This window comes from Rhinolophus sinicus, linkage group LG06, assembly GCF_036562045.2.
Source record: "Rhinolophus sinicus isolate RSC01 linkage group LG06, ASM3656204v1, whole genome shotgun sequence".
In the NCBI taxonomy this organism is placed as follows: domain Eukaryota; kingdom Metazoa; phylum Chordata; class Mammalia; order Chiroptera; family Rhinolophidae; genus Rhinolophus; species Rhinolophus sinicus.
The window spans coordinates 21,165,825-21,186,725 of record NC_133756.1 but is presented as its reverse complement, the minus strand read 5'-3'; the positions used below and the strand labels follow the sequence as shown (position 1 = coordinate 21,186,725).

The 20,901-nt window shown below is 37.5% G+C and overlaps 1 protein-coding gene across 1 annotated transcript in view; it reads right to left on the bottom strand.

Moving 5' to 3' along the window:
- The window catches only part of RNF11 (ring finger protein 11), a 34,390-nt gene extending 17,281 nt beyond the window's left edge, over nt 1–17,109 (bottom strand). The window contains exon 1 of the mRNA XM_019742867.2: nt 16,501–17,109. Coding sequence (XP_019598426.1) covers nt 16,501–16,623 — 123 coding nt within the window. The 5' untranslated portion in view covers nt 16,624–17,109. The remainder of the gene's footprint in view (nt 1–16,500) is intronic.
- Between the last annotated feature and the right edge of the window lie 3,792 nt (nt 17,110–20,901).

The window sequence follows — 20,901 nt, the reverse complement described above, 5'->3', positions numbered from 1 at the left end:
CAAAACCTGCAGTTTCAGGAATTTACCTCGCTGTTGTCTCCAACTCTAGTCCAGTGACTCCTCTTCACCATCTGGTTTATGGACCTGGCCAGACTTCCCTAGGTGAGGTAGAATTCCTACTCATTTGATCATAGGACTCCACATCTAGCTCTTTAACCTAAATATTCAATTTCCATATGCTGGCCCCCAAATGAACCACCTAGCTCTCTGCACCCAGATCATTTGGGCCCCTTAACTTCTCTTAGAGTCAACCATACAGCCCCGCCCACACGTGTACCTATCTCGTTTGTTTTTCCACCTTGTTAAAATAGAGGCGCTATCAAAAGAATGGTAACAACCTAAATGTCTAACAAATAGGGAACTGGTTAAATAATGGTACATACAATACTATACAGCCCTAGAGAATAATTAAGCTTTTTATGTATTGATAGGAAAATAGCTTCAAGATATAGTAAATGGAGGGGAAAAAAGGCAAAGTGTAGAATTGTGTGTATAGTCGGCTACATTTTGTGTATTTGCTTGCATGTGAGTAAAATCTCTTGAGGGCTCCACAGAAATATTAACATTATTTGCCTATGGGACTTGGAACTGAGTGGCTGATGAAGATGTTTAATCTGTACTTTTGTAGATTTCACTGTATGAACGTACTATTACTTAATACTTAATTATTTTCTTTTATGTAGGCCGATCCTACTACCTCTGTTTGGATTCCATCTGTTTCCACCTTTTCAGAAATCTTACACTATAGAGTTTCGCTGCTGTTCCTGTTCAACCTCTTCTTTTCACTGGATCTTTCCTTAGTTTATAAATATGATCAAGTTTTTCTCATTAAAACTAATACACCTTCAATTCCACATCCCATTATTGCCCTTATTCCTATGCCCCTTCACAGCCAATCTCCGAAAACAAGTTGTTCTTAATATTTCTATATGCTAATCTCCTGGACACACTTTCCATTCATTCCATTACTAAATTCTGCTGTTTCTGTCTCTTAAATATCAATAGAATTCATACATAACTCTTCATCTCTATTGCCAACATCCTAGTTAACAATATCTGCTAATGCAGTGGCTTCCTAACTAGTCTTTCCATATCCACTATCTCCTTCCAATTTGTTCTCAGAGATCTCTTTTTAAAACGCAAATCTCATTTACATAATCACTCCACACCCCATCTCCACACACTTAAAATCCTTTAATGGCTAGCTTTCCACTGCTCTATGATAAAGTCCAAAATCCTTAAATAAAATAAATGTAAAGGACCTGGCACAAGCATCTTAATGACTATCCCCAGGGTACAAACATGTACTCACTTCTTTAAAATGCTCTTACCGTGAGGCAAGTTTGGATTCCTAAGAGACCTTGTTTGAGATGTGGGACATACAAAATATTTTAAATGTATTTCACAATCTTATCTTTTTGGCTCTGTATATCATGAAATGAACTGCAGGTCATGACCTACTGTGGGTTGTGAAATCAGTTTTAAAAGATCACAGCTAGCGAGTTTTAAAAAAATGAAATAGAATATATAGAATATATAATAAGGGCGAATACTGTTTTATGAAACTTGTTTCCGTTTTTATAAAATGAAGCATGGTGCAAAGGTATATTTTATTGTGAGTTGCCAAAAAATGTTCGAATGCCCAAAGTCTTAGCAATTTTTTTGAGATTATGTTGTTTTCCTTGTAATACAAAATTTTTTAATCTGTTAAGAAACTAAACTTCAAACTAATTTTTTCAATAGATTTAAGAATTTCAGCTGTTTTAAAATGGCCACATTTCATTCTACCTAATCTTAAATGAGGTCCAACAATTTACCTAATAGTGTTGCAACAGCAAAATTTAACTGAATTCCTGTACCACACACCTTTATCAGAACTCTGTGGCTCAAACCCCAAAGGCTTTGTGGTTTCTGGCAGCAGTGATACGAGCTCATGACCTGCAACTCAGAGACTGTCCCTCGTGGATTCTTACCCTTCTTTGTGGCACAGAAACCATTTGCAGTTTGATGAAAGTTATGGACCCCTCGAATAGTGTTTGTGAATGAATACACAAGATTACCAAGGAAATCGGTTATACTGAAATGCAGTTCTATCCCTGACCATATAGTGATCTGTGGACCTAAGGGGGTTAAGTATTCATCAATCTAAACATTACCCTGAGCTTAAGAATTTAGATCTTATAAGGAGTCCTAGCTAATTAAAGCATGTTTTAAGGAATAAATAAAAGGCATTTTGAGAAACAAAATCTAGGGACAAGGGAAAATTAAGATAATGAAACAGTGGGGAAATGGAAGGGTATGAAAAAAACAAAACATTGATAAGCTTACCTCATAAGAAGGCTCCTTTCCTTTCTCTTTTTCTACTCTCATATGTGTGTGAGTCAATTTTAACAGGAATTTAAAAATTTTAAGTTCCTGTTAAAATTGACTCTTTCCTTAAGCAAGTTTGTGCCAAAGAAACTTGAAAAATAATTTTTTTAACTAAAAAACCACCAACAACAAGGTGCCCATGTATCCAAATCTCAAACTAGTTTATTAATAAAATGCTTCTTATAGGCACTGTCTTTGGGATCTCCCTATTTCCTAGGAAATATTATGGCAAGCTTGATTATCTGGTTTTCTAATATGCAGAATTTTAGAAGAGGTACTGTAAGGGCAAACACGTTAATAGCAGATGAAGAACCATCTGAAAGAGGGAAAGACAATGAGAAAAAAATGATTAAAAGCAGGTACAAGAATTAAAAGCAGAATAAAGTTCACCCAATAATACAAATAGTCATACATAATTCAAGACTCTGGAGGCGCCATTCTATTACTTCCAGAATATAATAAACTTCTCTAATAATTTTGAATCAATAAAATAAGATGAAAACTTACTCAGAAGTCAATATTTCAGTGATTTATGGGGGAAGGAGAGAGAATAAAAAGTGAGTGTTGTGAAGTTTGAAAAAGGACCCAGTTGAGAATCAGTCTTAGTAAGACACGTTACCAAAGGTAGTATATTGGAACAAAAAATGTTGACAAAGGTGTTGTAAAAATTTGTAATATATTTTAGAAGATTTTCTATCCAAGACAAATCCTGTCACTGGAAATATTCATTTAAATCTAATTGCAGTTATACTTTCTATAATTGGATCCATTAGACTCTCCTGTGTGATTTTAATACCCTATCTGCTTGTTTCACCTTTATTTAAGAGTCCTATTTTTTTGGACTTTTTTGCTCCTCCATTACCCTGAATACACTATTTATCAGCATCTATGGCTTCAGGGCCCTCTTAGCTCTAAATATTCTTCTGTTATTTATACTTTTTAACAGATATCATAGTAAAAGAAAAGAAACTAGAATGAAAACAACTAGTGGAGATAATGCTAAATAAAACACACCCACACCATACAATAAATCCTCACTTAATGTTGCCAATAGGTTCTTGGAAGCTGCGACTTTAAATGAAATAATGTAGTACAATGCAACCAATTTTACCATAGACTAACTGATATAAACAAGAGTTAAGTCCTTACAGCATATTTTTGGTCAAAAAAAATCTCTAAACTTCCAAATAAAGACCCAAAACACTTCTAATATTAAACATTGAAATAAATGTGAGCTATCCATACATTTAAGAAAGATTAATGAAAACAAATAAGATAATTCTTTTCCAACCCACGGATTCCAGTTCAGGGTCAAGGGTGGCCAGAGTCTACCCCAGCAGCTTAGGGCACAAGGCAGCAACCCACAGTGGACAGGACGCCTTTCCATCACAGGGCACTCACTCAGACTAGGATAATTGCGACACACCAATTCACCCAAAGTGCACATCTTTGGGATGTGGAAGGAAACCAAAGTACCCAGAAAAAGCCATGCCAACATGGGGAGAATGTGCTAACTCCATACAGACAGCAGCCCCAGCCAGGAATCATTTTTTCCCCCCTCATTAACGTTATAATGAAACCATGTTGAAGGAAACACTATAACACTATTTGAGGACCTGCTGTACTGTAATTAACCTTAATTAACAGACAGGAATTGGTGCCTTAATATCAATTAATGATAAATGCATCATCTCTTATTTTGATTTGGGAGACAAAGGTTAGACAGGGAGCCCTGATCGCCTAAGGGAAAAAAGTAAAACATACACCAGGGCATTCTATTCTTCTTAACAAGGCCTACCCTCCAGAGCAACTATTTGCCAGAGCCAACCTCCTGGGGTTTTATCAGACCCCAGCCTATCTGAGGAAAGGGTAATTAATGCTCAAATACAGTTGGCTCTAGCCTTCCACGTGAGGGAAGGGAAATATCCAACCCCATCCACCTCTTGCCATCCTGTCTACCTAAGGGTGGGGGGCAGGTCATCACACTTTAGAAACACTGGGAATTACAAATTAAAACAAATAAAAAATACCACTGTACACTTATTAGAATGGTGAGAATCCAAAACACCGACAACATCAAATGCCATTAAGGATGTGGAACAACAGGAACTCACTCGCTGCTGGTGGGAATGCACAATGGCACAGCCATTGGGTAAGACAATTTGGCTGTTTCTTACAAAACTAAACATCTCTTACCATATATGATCTAGCAATTGTGTTCCTTGCTATTTACCCAAAGGAGTTAAAAACTCAAGTCCACACAAAAACCTGCACATGGACATTTTCAGCAGTTTCATTCAAAACTGCTAAAACATGGAAGCAACCAAGATGTCCTTTAATAGGTGAATGGATAAACTGTGGTACATCAAGATAATGAAATGTGATTCAGTGCTAAAAAGAAATAATAAGCTATCAAGCCATCAAAAGACATGGAGGAACCTCAAGTGCGTATTACTAAAGGCACCTTAAATGTATTAAACTAAGAGAAAGAAGCCAACTTGAAAAGGCTACGTACTGTTTGATTCCAACTATATGACATTCTGGTAAAGGCAACATTATAAAGACAGTAAAAGGGTCGCTGGTTGCCAAGGGTTAGAAGGAAAGAAGGATGAATAGGTGGAGCACAGGAGTTTAGGACAGAGAAACTATCGTGCAAGATGCTGTAATGGTGGAACCATGTCACTATATATTTGTCCAAACTCATAGAGAGTACAACACCAAGAATGAACCCTAATGTAAACTATGAACTTTGGATCATAATGATATTTCAATGTAGGTTCATTAAAAAAATTTTAAGTGTGGCCTTATTAAAAATCCTACCTGGCTTATTTGCATAAATAAATTGACAGCTGATCCTAAAATTCATATGGAATTATAAGAAACAGAATAGTGAAAACAATTTTGAATAATAAGAACAAAGTTGAAAGATTCACACTTTCTGATTTCAAAACTTAAGCTAGTTTAGCACTAACATTAAGGATTTTAAGGATAGACATGCAGATCAATGGTACCTAAGGAGGAGTCCAGAAACAAACCCTTACACTTATGGACAATTGATTTTGGGCAGGAATGCCAAGACAATGGGGAAAGAATACTCTTTTTAATGAATGGTAACAACAGGATAGTCACACACAAAAGAATAAATTTGGAGCTTCCTTATACTATACACAAAAATTGACTCCAAATAGGTCATATACCTAAATGTGGTGAGCTAAAAATATAACTCTTAGAAGAAACCATAGGAATAAATCTTTGTAACCTCACGTAAAACTTAGATAACACCAAAAGCTCAAGCGACAAAAGAAAAAAAAATTGGATTTCATAATTAATAACTTTTTTGTGCTTCAAATAACACCATCAAGAAAGTGAAGATAACCTACAAAAATGGGAGAAAACTTTTACAAATCATGTATCTGACAAGGCACTAGAATATATAAAGAACTCTTATAACTCAATAATAAAAAGACAACTCAACTAAATATTGGGCAAAGGATCTGAACAGACATTTCTCCAAAGATACACCAATGGCTAACACCCACACGAAAAGATGCTCAACATTCCCCTCCAGAGAAATGCAATCAAAACCACAATGAGATAACCACTTTACAGCCATTAGGATGGTTTTAATAGAAAAGACAGATAATAACAAGTTTTGACAACCATGTACAGAAACTGAAACCCTTGAACACTGCTGGTGGGAAATGTTTTCCAAGTGCTTTGGAAAACAGTTTGGCAGTTTTTCAAAAGGTTACAAATGGAATTATATGATACAGCAATTCCACTGGCAGGTGTATAGCCAAGAGAAATAAAAATACATCTGTATAAAAACTTGTACACAAATGTTCATAGTAGCATTCATAAGAGCCAAAAAAGATAACTCAAATGTTCATCAACTGATGAATGGCTAAACAAAATAGGTAGATCCATACAATGGAATATTTAACAATAAAAAGGAATGAAGTCCTGATATATGCTACAACATAGATGAATCTTGAAAACATTATGCTAAGTGAAAGAGGCCAGTCACAAAACAAAAATAAACAAAAAGAACACATATTAATACACATTAGTATGCATATTGGTATGCATTTCTCATTGGCGAAATGCAAATTAAAACCACAATGAAATACTTCTACACACTTATCGGAATGTTTCAAAAAAGACTAACAACACTAGGTGCTGGTAAGGCTGTAGCGCAAACAGAATTCTCATATATTGCTGATAGGAGTATAAACTGGTATACCCACTTTGGAAAACTATTTGGCAAAACTTATTTTGAAACTCATCAAAAAACAGTATGGACTGACAGAGGGATGGATATGTCAGTTAAAGCAAATATAGCAAAATGTTAACTGCAGAATCTAAGTGGTGGGAATATGGGTGTCAACAATTCTGTCAACTTCTCTTTATTTTCGAAAACTTCTGTAATTAAATGTGGGAAAAACTAAATATATACCTCCTCCATAACCTAGCAATTGCACTCCTGGGTATATACTCAAAATAACAGGTGCTTATGTATATTATGTAAATAAAAAGAATGTTCACAGCAGATTTATACAACCAAAAACTAACACAACCCAAATATGCCATGTATAATGCACTCCCGTGTATAATGCACACCCACGTTTTAGGCTCAAACTTCCAGGGGAAAAAATTGTTTGTTTTTAATTCAAATTTTTATTTCTTTACATATAGGTACTTGTTTTTTGTATTATAAATACATTTTAGCATTTATTTTTTAACATATTATGGTACAAGAAATTTTATGTATGGTAACAAATTTACAATATTTACCCATCATAGAAGGCCAAGAACTCTTGGTTGTTGCAAGTTAGTCCTAAATTCAGCAAAACTGATTACCATATTCCAGGATATTATTTTGCATACAGATATCATTATTGATTTCTAGAGTTACACTTTTAACTCATAAGCACAAATAAAAGAATTAAAAACATTTATATAGATAGGAATTAGTACTACCCATGTATAATGCGCATCCTTATTTTCCCCTCACAAATTTGGGCAAAAAGGTGCACATTATACACAGCAAAATACAGTATATCAATAGTAGAATGGATTAAAAAAATGTGTATTTATACAATTGAATATGGTACAGCAATGAAAAGTAACATGAACTTACTGTCACATACATATAAGAACACAAATGAATTTCACAAACAATGCTGAACAAATTATTCTATTTAACTTCCCAAACTAGGCAAAACATATATATGGTTATAAGAGGTCAAAATAGTGGTTACCTTTGGGGGAAGGGTATTGGTATTGGATAGGAAAAATATGAGGGAGTCTTTTGGGGGGAAATAGGCTCTATCTTGATAGTGGTTATATTAATATGTAAATGTTTATTGGGCAATATATAAAGTTAAAATACTGTTAGAAGGTTTACACACATATATATTATACTTTAACTGTATAAGGTTATACAACTCTCTCTAAATTCATACTCACCACCCACTCATTATTCTTTTGATTCCCAGCTCCCCCACTTACAGTTTGATAAGGGCAGCTCTTTCGCTTTTATTCATTATTTACACTGATGTTCACATAAGACTTCATTTGAAGTCTTCTGAAGCTACAAAGTAAATCTGTGATTCACTGCCTTATCACAAATTGATCCCCCAACTTCAAAGTCTACATCAAACAATGTAATACTTGATTATATGCTATTTCACACTAAACTAATGTTTCATGTATATACATTAATCTTGTCCCCTTAACTAAAATGATAGCTCCTCAAGGGTAAAGGACTCATTTCTCCTTTCCCCTTAGTGCCTAACACATACTTACTGACTGATAGAAGAAAATAGGTATCAAGTGTCCTGGTTTTTATCCTTAATGCCCTGCTACTCAGTTTATGGCAAACTGCTTCCTTTTTACACAAATGTAAGAATTGTGATACAAAATTGTATGTAATATTAACTAGTTGGATCATTTATAAAAGTCTCACTCTTTTTAAAGCCACATACAAACTTCAGAAATTTTTAATAAATTTAGAAACAAGTATGTCTGGAAGATTGCTGTCTTCATTCCTACACTTTCAGATCGCTTAGTTACCTTACTGTATGCTCTCTGGATTAAGTAACAAGATAATTACTCAACTGGCCCCTGGGAGCACACTCCAGGTTGGCTATTTAATTAAAAGATAGGTATATGTGCATTCCCATTAAATTGAACTCAAAGTATTCTTAATCAGTTAAAAGAAAGGAACTCTTCAAAGACTTCAAAAGCAACATACCATAAAGCCAAATTGAATGTCAAAATCAAAAGGTCAGGTTCCCCAAGAGCAGAAAATATATTTAGTTCTCCCTTATCACTTTACTTCTCAACTGCATGTAGCAATCTCTTCTGCCATTAAAAACACACACGTTGGCTGTCTATAAGCCAGTGTTTCCTCATATCTTTCACTCACATTTCCACTCTCTCTGAGTCTTTAGTACCTTTACCACCTCACTCATAATTTCCTTTATATCAGAATTGCAAAAATCCTGAATTCTGAGCATGTTAGCAATATCGTGTTTGTTAAATTCATTATTAAAAGTTACTGGTAAGGAATCAACTTCTGGAAATGTGTTAAAGTCTATTTTTTTAATAACCTATTTGAATACAGGATAGAAATACACCATCCCTAACTCTTTGATTGAAGGAAGGTAATACATAGAAGATAATTATATTCAAAAACGGCTTGAGACAAGATGACAAAGAAATATAATATTTAATTCCAATTGTATTTCCAATCATCCTCTTTTCACTCTCATTTCCAGATTTTAACTTGGCTGAGACACAGTAAAGGCAGAAAGAAGGGGCACAAGTTGAATAAGGTCAGGGAGAACCTATAGTAGGCATTCTGTGACAATTTTTCTATTTAGAAGAAACCAAATAAAATTAAGACCTTTAAAAAAAGAATCTCATTCTACCTCAAGTTTTATGTTAAGATTTTAAAAGATCTGAATTTTACAAAATGTGGAGGTTTCTAGAAAGTATTAACTAAAAAAAATATTTTAAGAAAGTCAAGTTCTCAGATCTCTGATACCAAGTAACTCATTACCCCATCTTCTCAAGTTACCCTATAATTAGCTCCAGAATTAAAGTGACACACAGACTGTCCTACTCTTAAAGGTGCATACATTCTTAATGCAAAGAATCAGCCTTAATTAAAGGACATACAAAGTAGATCAGGTATAAACAAATAAAACCCCTGCAACAAAGGTTACAAGTAAATAAGCCAACAAATAACCTTTATTTATTTAAAAAAAGACCAAGGCAAGCTGAATTACACAGAACACAAACCAAACGCAAATGAAAACAATGTAGAGATTAACGTTCCCAAAGCTCATGCACTTTATAAATTACAAGTGATAGGACAAAACTGAATACAGTCAGATAAAAACAGTCAATGTTGGAGAGAAAAATAGCAGAAATGTTGAAAGTACAAAGGCCAAACGCTGAAGCACAGGATTCTGGGAACAATTTATATAGAAGCAAACAACCATAAAACTCCACACGCTTACAAAAAAACCCACAGTAATTAATTTTCACATTTACTCAAATATTTGAGTACCTGCTAGTTCTAGCAATCCAAAGATGAATCATCAGACTTGGGAGTCTAGCAGAGATGTGACATTGCTATAAATAAAATCAAACAGAAAGGGTAAAGAAAGTGTCGAAGAATGGTAAACGAAGAATGGTAAAGGAGTTCAGATTAAGAAGTTATTCATGCGCTCAACTTCACTACCTATTAGGAAATGCAAATCAAAACCACAATGAGATATCACCTCACACCTGTTAGAATGGCTATCATCAACAAGACAAGTAATAACAAGTGTTGGAGAGGTTTTGGAGAAAAAGAACACTCATACACTGCTGGTGGGAATGTAAATTGGTACAGCCACTATGGAAAATAGTACAGAGGTTCCTCAAAGAATTAAGAACAGAATTACTATACAACCCAGCAATCCCTCTTCTGGGTCTCTACCCCAAAAATTTGAAAACATTTATCCGTAAAGATATATGTGCCCCTATGTTCATTGGAGCATTATTCAAGGTGGCCAAGACACGACCAAAGTGACCTTCAATAGATGACTGGATAAAGAAGATGCGGTACATATATACAATGGAATATTAATCTGCCATAAGAAAGGATGAAATACTGCCATTTGCAACATGGATGGATCTTGAGATTATCATGCTAAGCGAAATAAATCAGACAGAAAAAGTCAAGAACCATATTACTTCACCCATATGTGGGATATAAAACTGAAAGCAACAAAGGAACAAGACAAACAAACAACTCATAGAAACAAAAACTCTTAGACACAGATAACAGTTTAGTGGTTACCAGAATGTAAGGGGGGAGAAGGGGTGGTAGATGAGGGTAAACGGGATCAAATATATGGTGATGGAAGGAGAACTGAGTCTGGGTGGAGAACACACAATGCAATATATAGATGATGTATTACAGAATTGTACACTTGAAACCTATATAATTTTACTAACCAATGTCACCCCAATAAGTGTAATAAAACTTTAAATAAAAGAAATTATTCATGTTGGAGATCAGAAAAGGATTGAGCTGGACCTTGAAAGCTAGAATTTACATTGGGAATTAGGGGAAGAGCATTCTGGGCAATGGGAATAGAATGAGCAAAGCAGAGGCTTGAAAGCACAAGACATATAGATATAGATTACTGCAAACTGTTCAGTCTGACTAGAGTATTGGTTATATACAAAACTACAAAAAGCTGCAAGAGTATATAAGGAGCCAGATCATGATTTTCAGTGCTAATATAGAGATATTCAGTGATGAGTCATAAAAAATCATTAAGGGTAAAGAGACCAGGGATCTGATCTGGGTAGAATTTATCTAACAAGGAATGAAATGAATGGGGAGAGATGTCAATTAGGTTATCGTAAGAGGTAATGAGGACCTCAATTATGAGGTAACAGTGTAAGACATAGCACAGTTCTAAGTCACTAAGTATCTACAACATGTAAGGTGCCATTCTACTCCACCAAAATTTTTTTTTAAATCTTTACACATCATTCTAATTTTTAAGGAAACTGTAATCTGGAATAATAATAATTGTTAAAGCACCTGAGCTAATTAATAAAGTAATATATCATTTGAGGGGGAAAAAATGGTCAGGGAAGGCTTTATTAAAGAGGGTGGAGTTGATATGCACCTCAATGAAAAGGTAGAACTTCAGGGGAAGGATCAAATTTCACACAAAGGGAATTTTTTTTTAAGTTAAATAATTTAGTAAGACCAAGATATGTGAAATACATTTTGAAGTAATTTCCACCAAAATGGTAAACAAAATGCTAATACATTAAAAAAGTCAATTACTTGCATTTAACTTCATAAGATATTAAAAAAACAAGGTATTATTACAGCTTGTAATGCTTAAAAATAAATATTTTATATTCTAGATTTTTAAAGAAGAGGGGTTACTTTTAATGAGTTCTATAGGAGAGACCAAGCCTGTTTTAAAAATATCTTGAAGAAAGCTTTATTCACTCACAATTTGAAATATCCAAAATGTTATGTTTTGTTATTTGTGAGAGAAGGTCCTCAAAACACACCACATAATCTGATAATCTCTCTTCATACTTTACAGGTTAAGTAACAAACAGAATTTAAACTCAGATTCATCTGACTCCAAAACCAGAACTACATTTGCATTCACTGCTGTATTAACAATAACTTAAACTACATAACTATTGCAAAACTGAGAGATACCAATATTTATATATATATATATATATATATATATATATATATATATATATATATATTCAGATAGAACTGTTAATTGGCTTTTGTTGTTGTTCAATGAATATTAAGCTCTTTTAACAGAGTGCTACTCTTGAATTAGCATAAAACAAACAGAGGGACTTAGACACTGACTGATACCTCAACCTGTTGCATATACCTTTCTTCCTTGGGCTACTTACCTAGTCCTTTCTTAAGGACCTTCATTCTCCAACCTTTCACGACTTACCCACCCTCTCACAACATTTCTAAGACTGCCCTTGATGGGCAGATTTCCTTTGTATTCTTTTTATATTAGACATTCAGGAAGGAGAGAGTAGAGGAGTGCCAAATTTCTTTGTTTTTAACCTTCTAATTGAAGAAAAGCTTTAACCTCTTCCCTTCCATTTCTTTAAGGATAAGGATTCAAGTACTTTCTCATAAAATAAACAACTTGTTATAGAATACATCACATACAAGATGAAAGAAACCTAAATTATTTTATTAATAATTATTTTAAACCAATTGCCATATTTAATATTCCTGGGATTTAATTTTCAGGGCTGATTCCTTAAAAATTATCCATAATTAAGGATTAAAGGCACTAGGAATATACACAGTTTGTTTTTTTTAAGGAGGGAGCAGCTCACTGTGGCCCATGCGGGGATGGAACCGGCAACTTTGGTGTTATTAGCACGACACTCTAACCAACTGAGCTAACCAGCCACCCCTACACAGTTCTTATAACACATTCAACTGCCCTTGCCCCCAAATAAATGCACTAATATAAAAAGAAACCTATTCATTCAACACATAATTGAATACATAATGTGTGCCAGGCACTGTGCTAGGTACTTGTAGAACAACAATTTAAAAAAAAAAAATCCCCTTTCCTCAGGGAGCTTACCACTTAGTGGGAAGAGACAGATAAACTATAAGCACAATAAGATAGAGGATTAAAAAGTGATGAAAGCTATGGAAAAAATAGAGTAAGGAAAAATTCCAGGATGTTGAGGCAGGTTGCAATTTTAAATAGGGTGGTCAGAGAGGGTTTACAAAGGTGTTGTTTGAGTAAAGACTTGAAGGAGATGAGGGAGTCAGCCATGGTGATACCTAGGATAAGAGTACTCTAGGCACAGAAACCAGGGCAAAGGTCCTGGAGTATCTTAGAAACAAAGAGACCAGAGAGGCTAAAGGGAAGCCATGGTGTGGGGGGAGTAGGAGGAGAGCTATCAAGAGAGATATGTGTGGGGGCAAAAGGTATAAATTATATAGGGTTTATGGGACATTGTAAGGAATTTGGCTTTTACTTTGAATGAAATGGGGATCTACAGAAGGTTGAGCAAGGTGTCATGATCTGTTTCACCAGAATCACTCAGGTTTCTGAGTTAAGAACAGACTATTGGGAACACAAGGGAGCCAGGGAGCCATTAGGAGGCTACTAAAGAAACCCAGGAAATACGCACTTCCTATGAACTTTGACCTTAATGGTACAGGGCTTACTTTTAAGCACAAATAAATAAGTAAAACCTGTCAGATCCTACTATTAGGAAATATCTGAAACTTATAAAAAAGTTTACTATATAGAGCTCTTGGCATATATATTTACATTGTGCAACACAAACACAAAAAATATCTTTTAACTACTCATTACTCATTACAGAAAAATACCAGTGTGTTCCTTTGCAATCAGCTAGTCCCTTTACGAGAAAAATTTTTAATCCTGCTGCAGCTGAGACTATTCTTTAAAGAATTAAGCCAGTTTTCCTGTAGTTCTGCTAATTATATACTATTTAAAGAAAAATGTTATTTCTGTCCACTGAAAATATAAATCATTTACCTTGGATTGGTGTTTCTCGGGTCATCTAAATTAACTATTCCTAAAAATCTTATTTCCTTTGGAGGAACAAAATTTTTTTCTACTAAAGTTTCTTTTTTCTTTTTTAACTTTTAAATTTTTCTTTTAAGTGTGTTTTCCCAGGACCCATCAGCGCCAACTCAAGTAGTTGTTTCAACTTAGTTGTGGAGGGCACAGCTCACAGTGGCCCATGTGGGGATCGAATCGGCAACCTTGTTAAGAGCACTGTGTTCTAACCAACTGAGCTAACAGAGTGCCCCGTAAGTTTCTTTTTTTTTTTTTTCATGCTCCCATTTTTTAAAAGAAATTATTTTCTTTCAATTGATTCCAAATTTGCATACCCACATCTGGGTCATTCACTTCAGGAAAGGGCAACCACAAAAAAACTCCCACTGTCACAAATAACATGTTTCAAAAAATGTTCCTTCATGATACCAAAACTCATTATCATTTAGTCCTGGAAAAGGCAAATACGATTCTTAACACTATGTTAGCATAAGGATAAGAGAAAGAGGGCAATAAGTCAAAGAAATCCAATTTGCCTGGAAGGGGGTTAGGGAACATGGAAGGAAATTTTGAAATAAAAATTCACAACAAACCTCTAAAAAAATTTGCTCATGAAACTGAAATAAGTACATAGTCTTATAGAATTTTTGAGGGAAACGAAGAGTAAAATACAAACAATTTATTTTCTTCAAAGATTCAGAAAGACATCCAGATTTAGCTTGGATTTTTCAAGAGACTTACCCTGTACAATTCTTTGGAAGATATGGGTGTGTTAACTTACAAAACATAATACTGAATTCCAATTCATTAATTCATTCAACATTTAAGTGCTTTTCTGTGCGAGAAACTGCACAAAGCATTGGGGACATAAGGTCTGCTCTCGAGGGTTTACAGTCTTCATTAATCCCACAGTTACTATCTACTATGAGCCAGACGCTGGGGATACAGAGCAAACAGGAGACACAGGGTCCCTACCTGCATGCAGTTTACACTGTGGTATGAGGGAAATGCCTCACAGATGAGACATACATCTAAATAAACAAGGATATTAACTAAGACTCAAGTTTATAAGTGCTGTTTATGGGAGTGTAGAGAGTTCAGGGGGACACAAAGGAGTAATGGATGGATTCAGGGCAGGAGGGAGGGGAAGGCAGAGACTCCAGATGAGGTGACAGGAGAGCTGAGTCCTCAAAGAGGATTAGATGTTCACCTGGCCGACCTTGGGGGAAGGGCTCCAAGTAGAGGGAACAATTGGAGCAATGGCAGAGAGGTGTGAACAGGCTGGTGTATGCAGTAGGTGTGGAACACAGAGACGTGAGATAAGTCATGGAGGCTTCCTTACGCCACAAGATGACTGGACTTTACTAGCATATATGAAAGGTCCTTGAAGGGTTTTATTTAGAAAACTAGCATATGTGATCAGGTTTTTCTGGTGTGATGAGACACCGGTCTACACAGGAATGAGAAAAGAATAACACTAAATAATGATGTCACCATGAAACAACAAAGGAGACTGCCCAGTTAGAAAACTAAACTCCCTCAGGAAAAAATATTAAGGCACTTAACCATCTGAGTCCTTCTGGAAAAAACTTTTTAATCAACATCATTTAAAATTGAAAAAGTAGAGGAAACGTTTGTATATATTATAAATTATAACATCCACATATCTATCCTGAGTTTTCTGAATAGGTCTTAGCTTTTATTAATTGTGTAAACACATCTGGGGCTGCTGATAGCTGTACAGAAAGCAATGAAACTATTTAGGAAAGAGTCGTTGATACAAAAGGAGAACCACAAGTAACAGAAGGTTATTTCTCAAGTCAGGTTTAAAGGTTTCCAAAGTTCAAGGTAATCAAGTTTTATTAAGTCTGCGTTTAAAAGGTGTGTCATGGGCTGGAGCAAAAGGAGGAGGGGTTTACAAATTGACATATACATAAATAAACAAGTAACTACCGGTATTGATGTTGCTGGGACTAAAACCACCACTTGAAGATCTTCTCCCAAGTAGGAGAAATGAACACCTACCAGATCCAATGAACACGAACAGATAGGGGAGGGAAAGAGGATAATCACACAGGAAAACATAAACGTGGTGGGGGCAACCAGCCATCCACAACCCATAATCCAGCTGGCGGTGCGATGAGCAAATCATCTCCAAACCTCACAGGTCAGACTCCGCGATTCAGACATAAAGGCAGGCACCTAATGTCACTCTCAACTCCACAAGCAAACCACCAGCCTCTGGTCAAGGGGATATGATCACATACTCAAGGACAGAGTACCATCCCCACACCAAGACTGAGGGGATGTGAAGGATCCCCCCTACTCTGGGAGTAGGGAGCAATCACCCTTAGACTCTGCTCTACGGGGGTCAACGCCCCCTAGGCCAGGCCTTCCCGAGGCCGGGAGCAGTGACAGCCTCGAAGACCCCTCAATCTCGGCGGGAGCTGCCTCTACTCCTCGCACCCCCTCCTCCCCAACACACACCCTCCCCTACCTGATATGGCGGCGGCGGCTCCTGATCCGGCTCTGTCCCCTCGCCAAAACTAGCCCGGTCGGACTGAGACTCGTGAAGCAGGGAGATGTCATCCGAAGTGGGGGATTTGAGGCAGTTCCCCATCTTCTGGGGCTGGGGTGTGTGATCTGGGGGAGGAAGAAAGCAGTGGCGGGGTCGTTCTTAGGCTCCGCGGTCAGCCTCGGTCAGCGAGGTGGGGTCCGGCAGCAGGCCGGGGCTCAGGCGGCAGCGGCTTCCCCGCCCCCCGGAGCCGCCGAAGGGCCGCTCATGCCAACCCCCGGGGTTGGGGGCTCAAGGCTGGCCGCGGGCTCCGCTGGGGTCGCGGCGGTAGCCTCTGCGAGGTGGCGATGGGGGGGGGGGCGGGCGGGGAGACGAGACACTTCCCCCACCCCGCCCCCCCGCGGGGCGGCGGCGGCCACGGAGCTGCTGGGCCTAATCCAGGTCAGGAGGTGGGGGCGCGGCCGTCGTGGCTGCCTCAGCTGCTGCCTCAGCTGCTGCTGCCCCTGCCGACGCCGGAGCCGCGGCCGCGGGCCTCATCCTACTCCGCCTCAAAGCGGCGGCGGCGGCCAGAACGAGGCCAGCTGCGGCCCTGCGTCACGCCGCCGTGCGTGCCCTGGTCCCGCCCCTGGCGCCGGGAGGCGTGGGCGGTGCTGGCTGCGCCCGCCCTCCACCCCACCTCCGCAGCCTTTCTAAGGCTGCGTGAGTTTTTGCTTGTCAGACTGTTGGTTCTATACCTGATTCTGAAACCTCTATGTCGTCTCCCGTCCTCCCCACATCTACTTCCCCCTCCCCTCTTTGTCTCAGCTCTTTACCTGTGCCCTGTTCTGACAGTCTTCTCACCACATTTGGCCAAGTAATCTATTTATAAACCCTGTCTGTATCACTCGTATGGTTAAAAGGTTAGGTGGTTTCCCCTTTATTCCTTCGAGATAAAGTTCGAGCTCATTAATGAACCTTCTCTATCCAATCACTCCCTTGTTCTTCTGCATCACAGCTAGAGTCCTTTTCCAGCTGTATATCTCAGATTTTTCTATTTCTTTCCATTCCACCACCATAGTCCAAGCCACCATCATTTCTCGCCCACCGTACTGCAACGCTCTCAGCTGTTCTCTGCATTAATGGTTGTCCCATCCAATCCATTACCTGCACAGTTGAATTACCTTTTTAAAATGTAAATTGGATTATGTTATTCTGCTGTTTAAAACCTTCAGTGGCTTTCCCATACTGTTATGACTAAGTATTAATTCTTAAATGGTTTACAAATCTGTCTACCTCCCTAATCTCATCAGCAGCATTGTCCCCTCACATATTCCAAACTCTAGGCTGTGTAAACAAAGTACTTTCGGTTATCTAGAAGACTTCCCTCTGGCTGAGGCCTTTACACATATTGTTTCTCTGACAGAAACTGACCTCTCCATTCCTAACCTTCTACCTCCCTCAACTTCATTTCCCCTAGGAAGACTCTCCTAACCAACCCTCCAGTCTGGGTTAGTCACCTCCTTTGTGTTCTCAGTCTCTGATCTTTTCTGTGTTACAGTCTGATCAAGCTGAATCATCTGTCCCTTCTCTGTGCAGAGTCTGGCACACAGCCTAAGGCAGAGTAGTAGGCTCTTGGGTGAATGAAGGGGCAACTCAAAAGGCAATGTATGCAAAGGAAGGCAACAAGAAAGATGATGCTCCTAATATTCGACAAGAAGACAAGAAGTGGGTCTTGACTCTCTTTCTTTTGTCCACCATTTACTGCTTTTATTTATTTTTAAATATGTATTTATTTATTTAGACTCCAGACCCTATGCTAGGGACTGATTTACCAAACCTGGCTTGTTCCTGATGGAGCTCAGAGTCCAGCTAGGAAGACAAGTAAACAGCTGAGTCCTCTGACTCCCCCACCAAAGGTTTTTAGAGGGCCCAGAGGAGAGTGATTAGACATTTAGGTGAGGATCTGAAAGGATTCTTGGAGTCCCTATTCTACAAAATTACTGTCTTGTTTAAATGCATTCATATCTCATAGTAAATATAACCTTTTTGCTGCATGTCCTCTTCTCCAAGACTTGCCTTCCTTCCCATTAATGGCTCCCATCTAAATAGGTATGTAACTTATGCCACATTTGTATCACAATCTTTTACACACACTCCAAAATGATTGCTTAATTCACTAGCTTGGAAAAGTGAAATTATTAGATCCTTTAGGAGGAAAACTTCAGGCACATGCCTCTTCTCCCCCATTGTCATTTTCCTTGTCCGTTATAAACTTTTGCAACAGCTCAATGAAGATTTTGCCTCTGAATCATCTATCTATTCTCCACACTACTGCCATGAAAACTGTGATCAGAGAGCATTCATAGACTCATGGTTCAGAAAGTTCGCATTAGCCTTGCATCATTTGGTCCCATCCTTATCTTCAATTCCAACTAGGCATCCTTATAATCCAGCTGCATCACACTACTTGCCATGTTCTCAATTTTCAGTTTGCTTTTCCACATCTGACCTTTTGTCTCGCTGTTTCCTTTTGTTGAAATTCAGCCATCTTTAAGATGCTCCTTAAATACCTCTTTCTTCATGTAGCTGTCCTTGATTTCACTTAGTTGGGATATATGTAACAATATAAAATAAATGGGATTTATTATTGTATTATACTGTCTATATCTACATAGCATATATGAATATTTTAATGCAATTTTAATATGTAATCATAACTGCCATTTATTAACCTGAGCTAGATACATAACAACCTTAAAAGGTATATATTGATATTCTTGTTTTGTAGGAATAGAAACATGGCTTCACATGGCTATTCAGAGGTAAAGCCAGGATTTGAATCATATACCCGTTGCCTTTATTAGGTTGTGGGAAAGGACTACATCTTTTTTCATCCTGGTCTTCCTCCCTCAGTGTGTAAAAACAAGAGAATGGGGGAAGACTTATCTTGAATGCCTTTGTAAGGAAGTAGCTATTCAATGATCTTTCTTCCTAACCCAGCTTTAGAAAGGAGCCTTTGGGAAGTGCCCTGTAGACCAGAGTGTGACCTAATCACAAAACATAATTTAAAATCGAAAATAGTAACCGGGACTTTTACAGTGACAAAGGCTCTCCTGACCTAACTCTGCCAGGCTCCTCTAAGCCCTCAGGGCCCTAACCTTGGGCTCTGTGCTTGGCCCACTTATTCCAGTTTTAGCAAGAATCTAGCCGAGTCAGTTTAGCCAGAATCCCCGACCCTCGGTATCTGACCACCTTGGCTTGCCTTCAGCAAAAATCCTATCAAGTAGGTTTAACCAGAATTCCCCTTATTCCTGATGTTTCCTCTTAGTAATTTTCCATTCACTGACTCCCACCCTGCTCCTTGCCCAGAAATCCCCACTTGCCCTTTTTGTATTAATGGAGTCCAGTTTTATCTATACTGAGCTTTCTTTTCCCCTATTGCAATAGTAGTTCTTGAATAAAATTTGCACCGCTTTACTTCTGTCTGGCTCTGGTTTTCTCTGACAGAAGGAGATCTAATGCAGAAGCAGATATGAGAGACAGATTTTTTTTTTCAATAGACCTTATTTTTCAGATCAGTTTTATGTTCACATCAATATTAAGCAAAAAGTACAGAGATTTACTATATGCAGCCTGCCGCCACACATACATAGCCTCCCCATTATCAACATTCTGCACCAGAATGGTACATTTGTTGCTACTGATGAACCTATAATGACACATCACTGTCACACAAAATCTTTGCTTATGTTAGGGTCACTCTTGGGGTTGTACATTCTATGGGTTTGGACAAATGTATAGTGACATGTAGCCACCATTATAGCATCAAATAACATAGTTTCACTGCCCTAAAAATCTCCTGTGCTTCGCCTATTTATCTCTCCCTAACCACTAACCCCTGGCAAACTCTGATTTCTTTAATGTGTTCATAATTTTACCGTTTCCAGAATGTCATATAGTTGGAATCATACAGCATGTAGCCTTTCATATTGTTTTCTTTCACTTATAATATGCAATTAAGGTTTCTCCATGTTTTTTCATGGCTGGTAGCTCATTTTTTTTTTTTTTTTTAGCACAATAGTATTCCTCTCTCTGGAGGTCCCACAATTTATTTATGCATTCACCTACTGAAGGACATCCTAATTGCTTTCAAAATTTGGCAATTATGAACAAAACTGCTATAAATCAGAGTACAGGCTTTCTTTCCATTTTTATTTCATTGAGATAAAAATATGCTTAACATAAAATTTACTGTTAGCCGTTTTTAAGTGTACAGTTCAGTGATGTTAAATACACTCATAATATTGTGCAACCATCACCACCATCCATCTGTAGAACTCTTTTCATCTTGTAAAACCAAAACTATTCATTAAACAATAACTTCCCATTCTCCCTTCCCTCCAG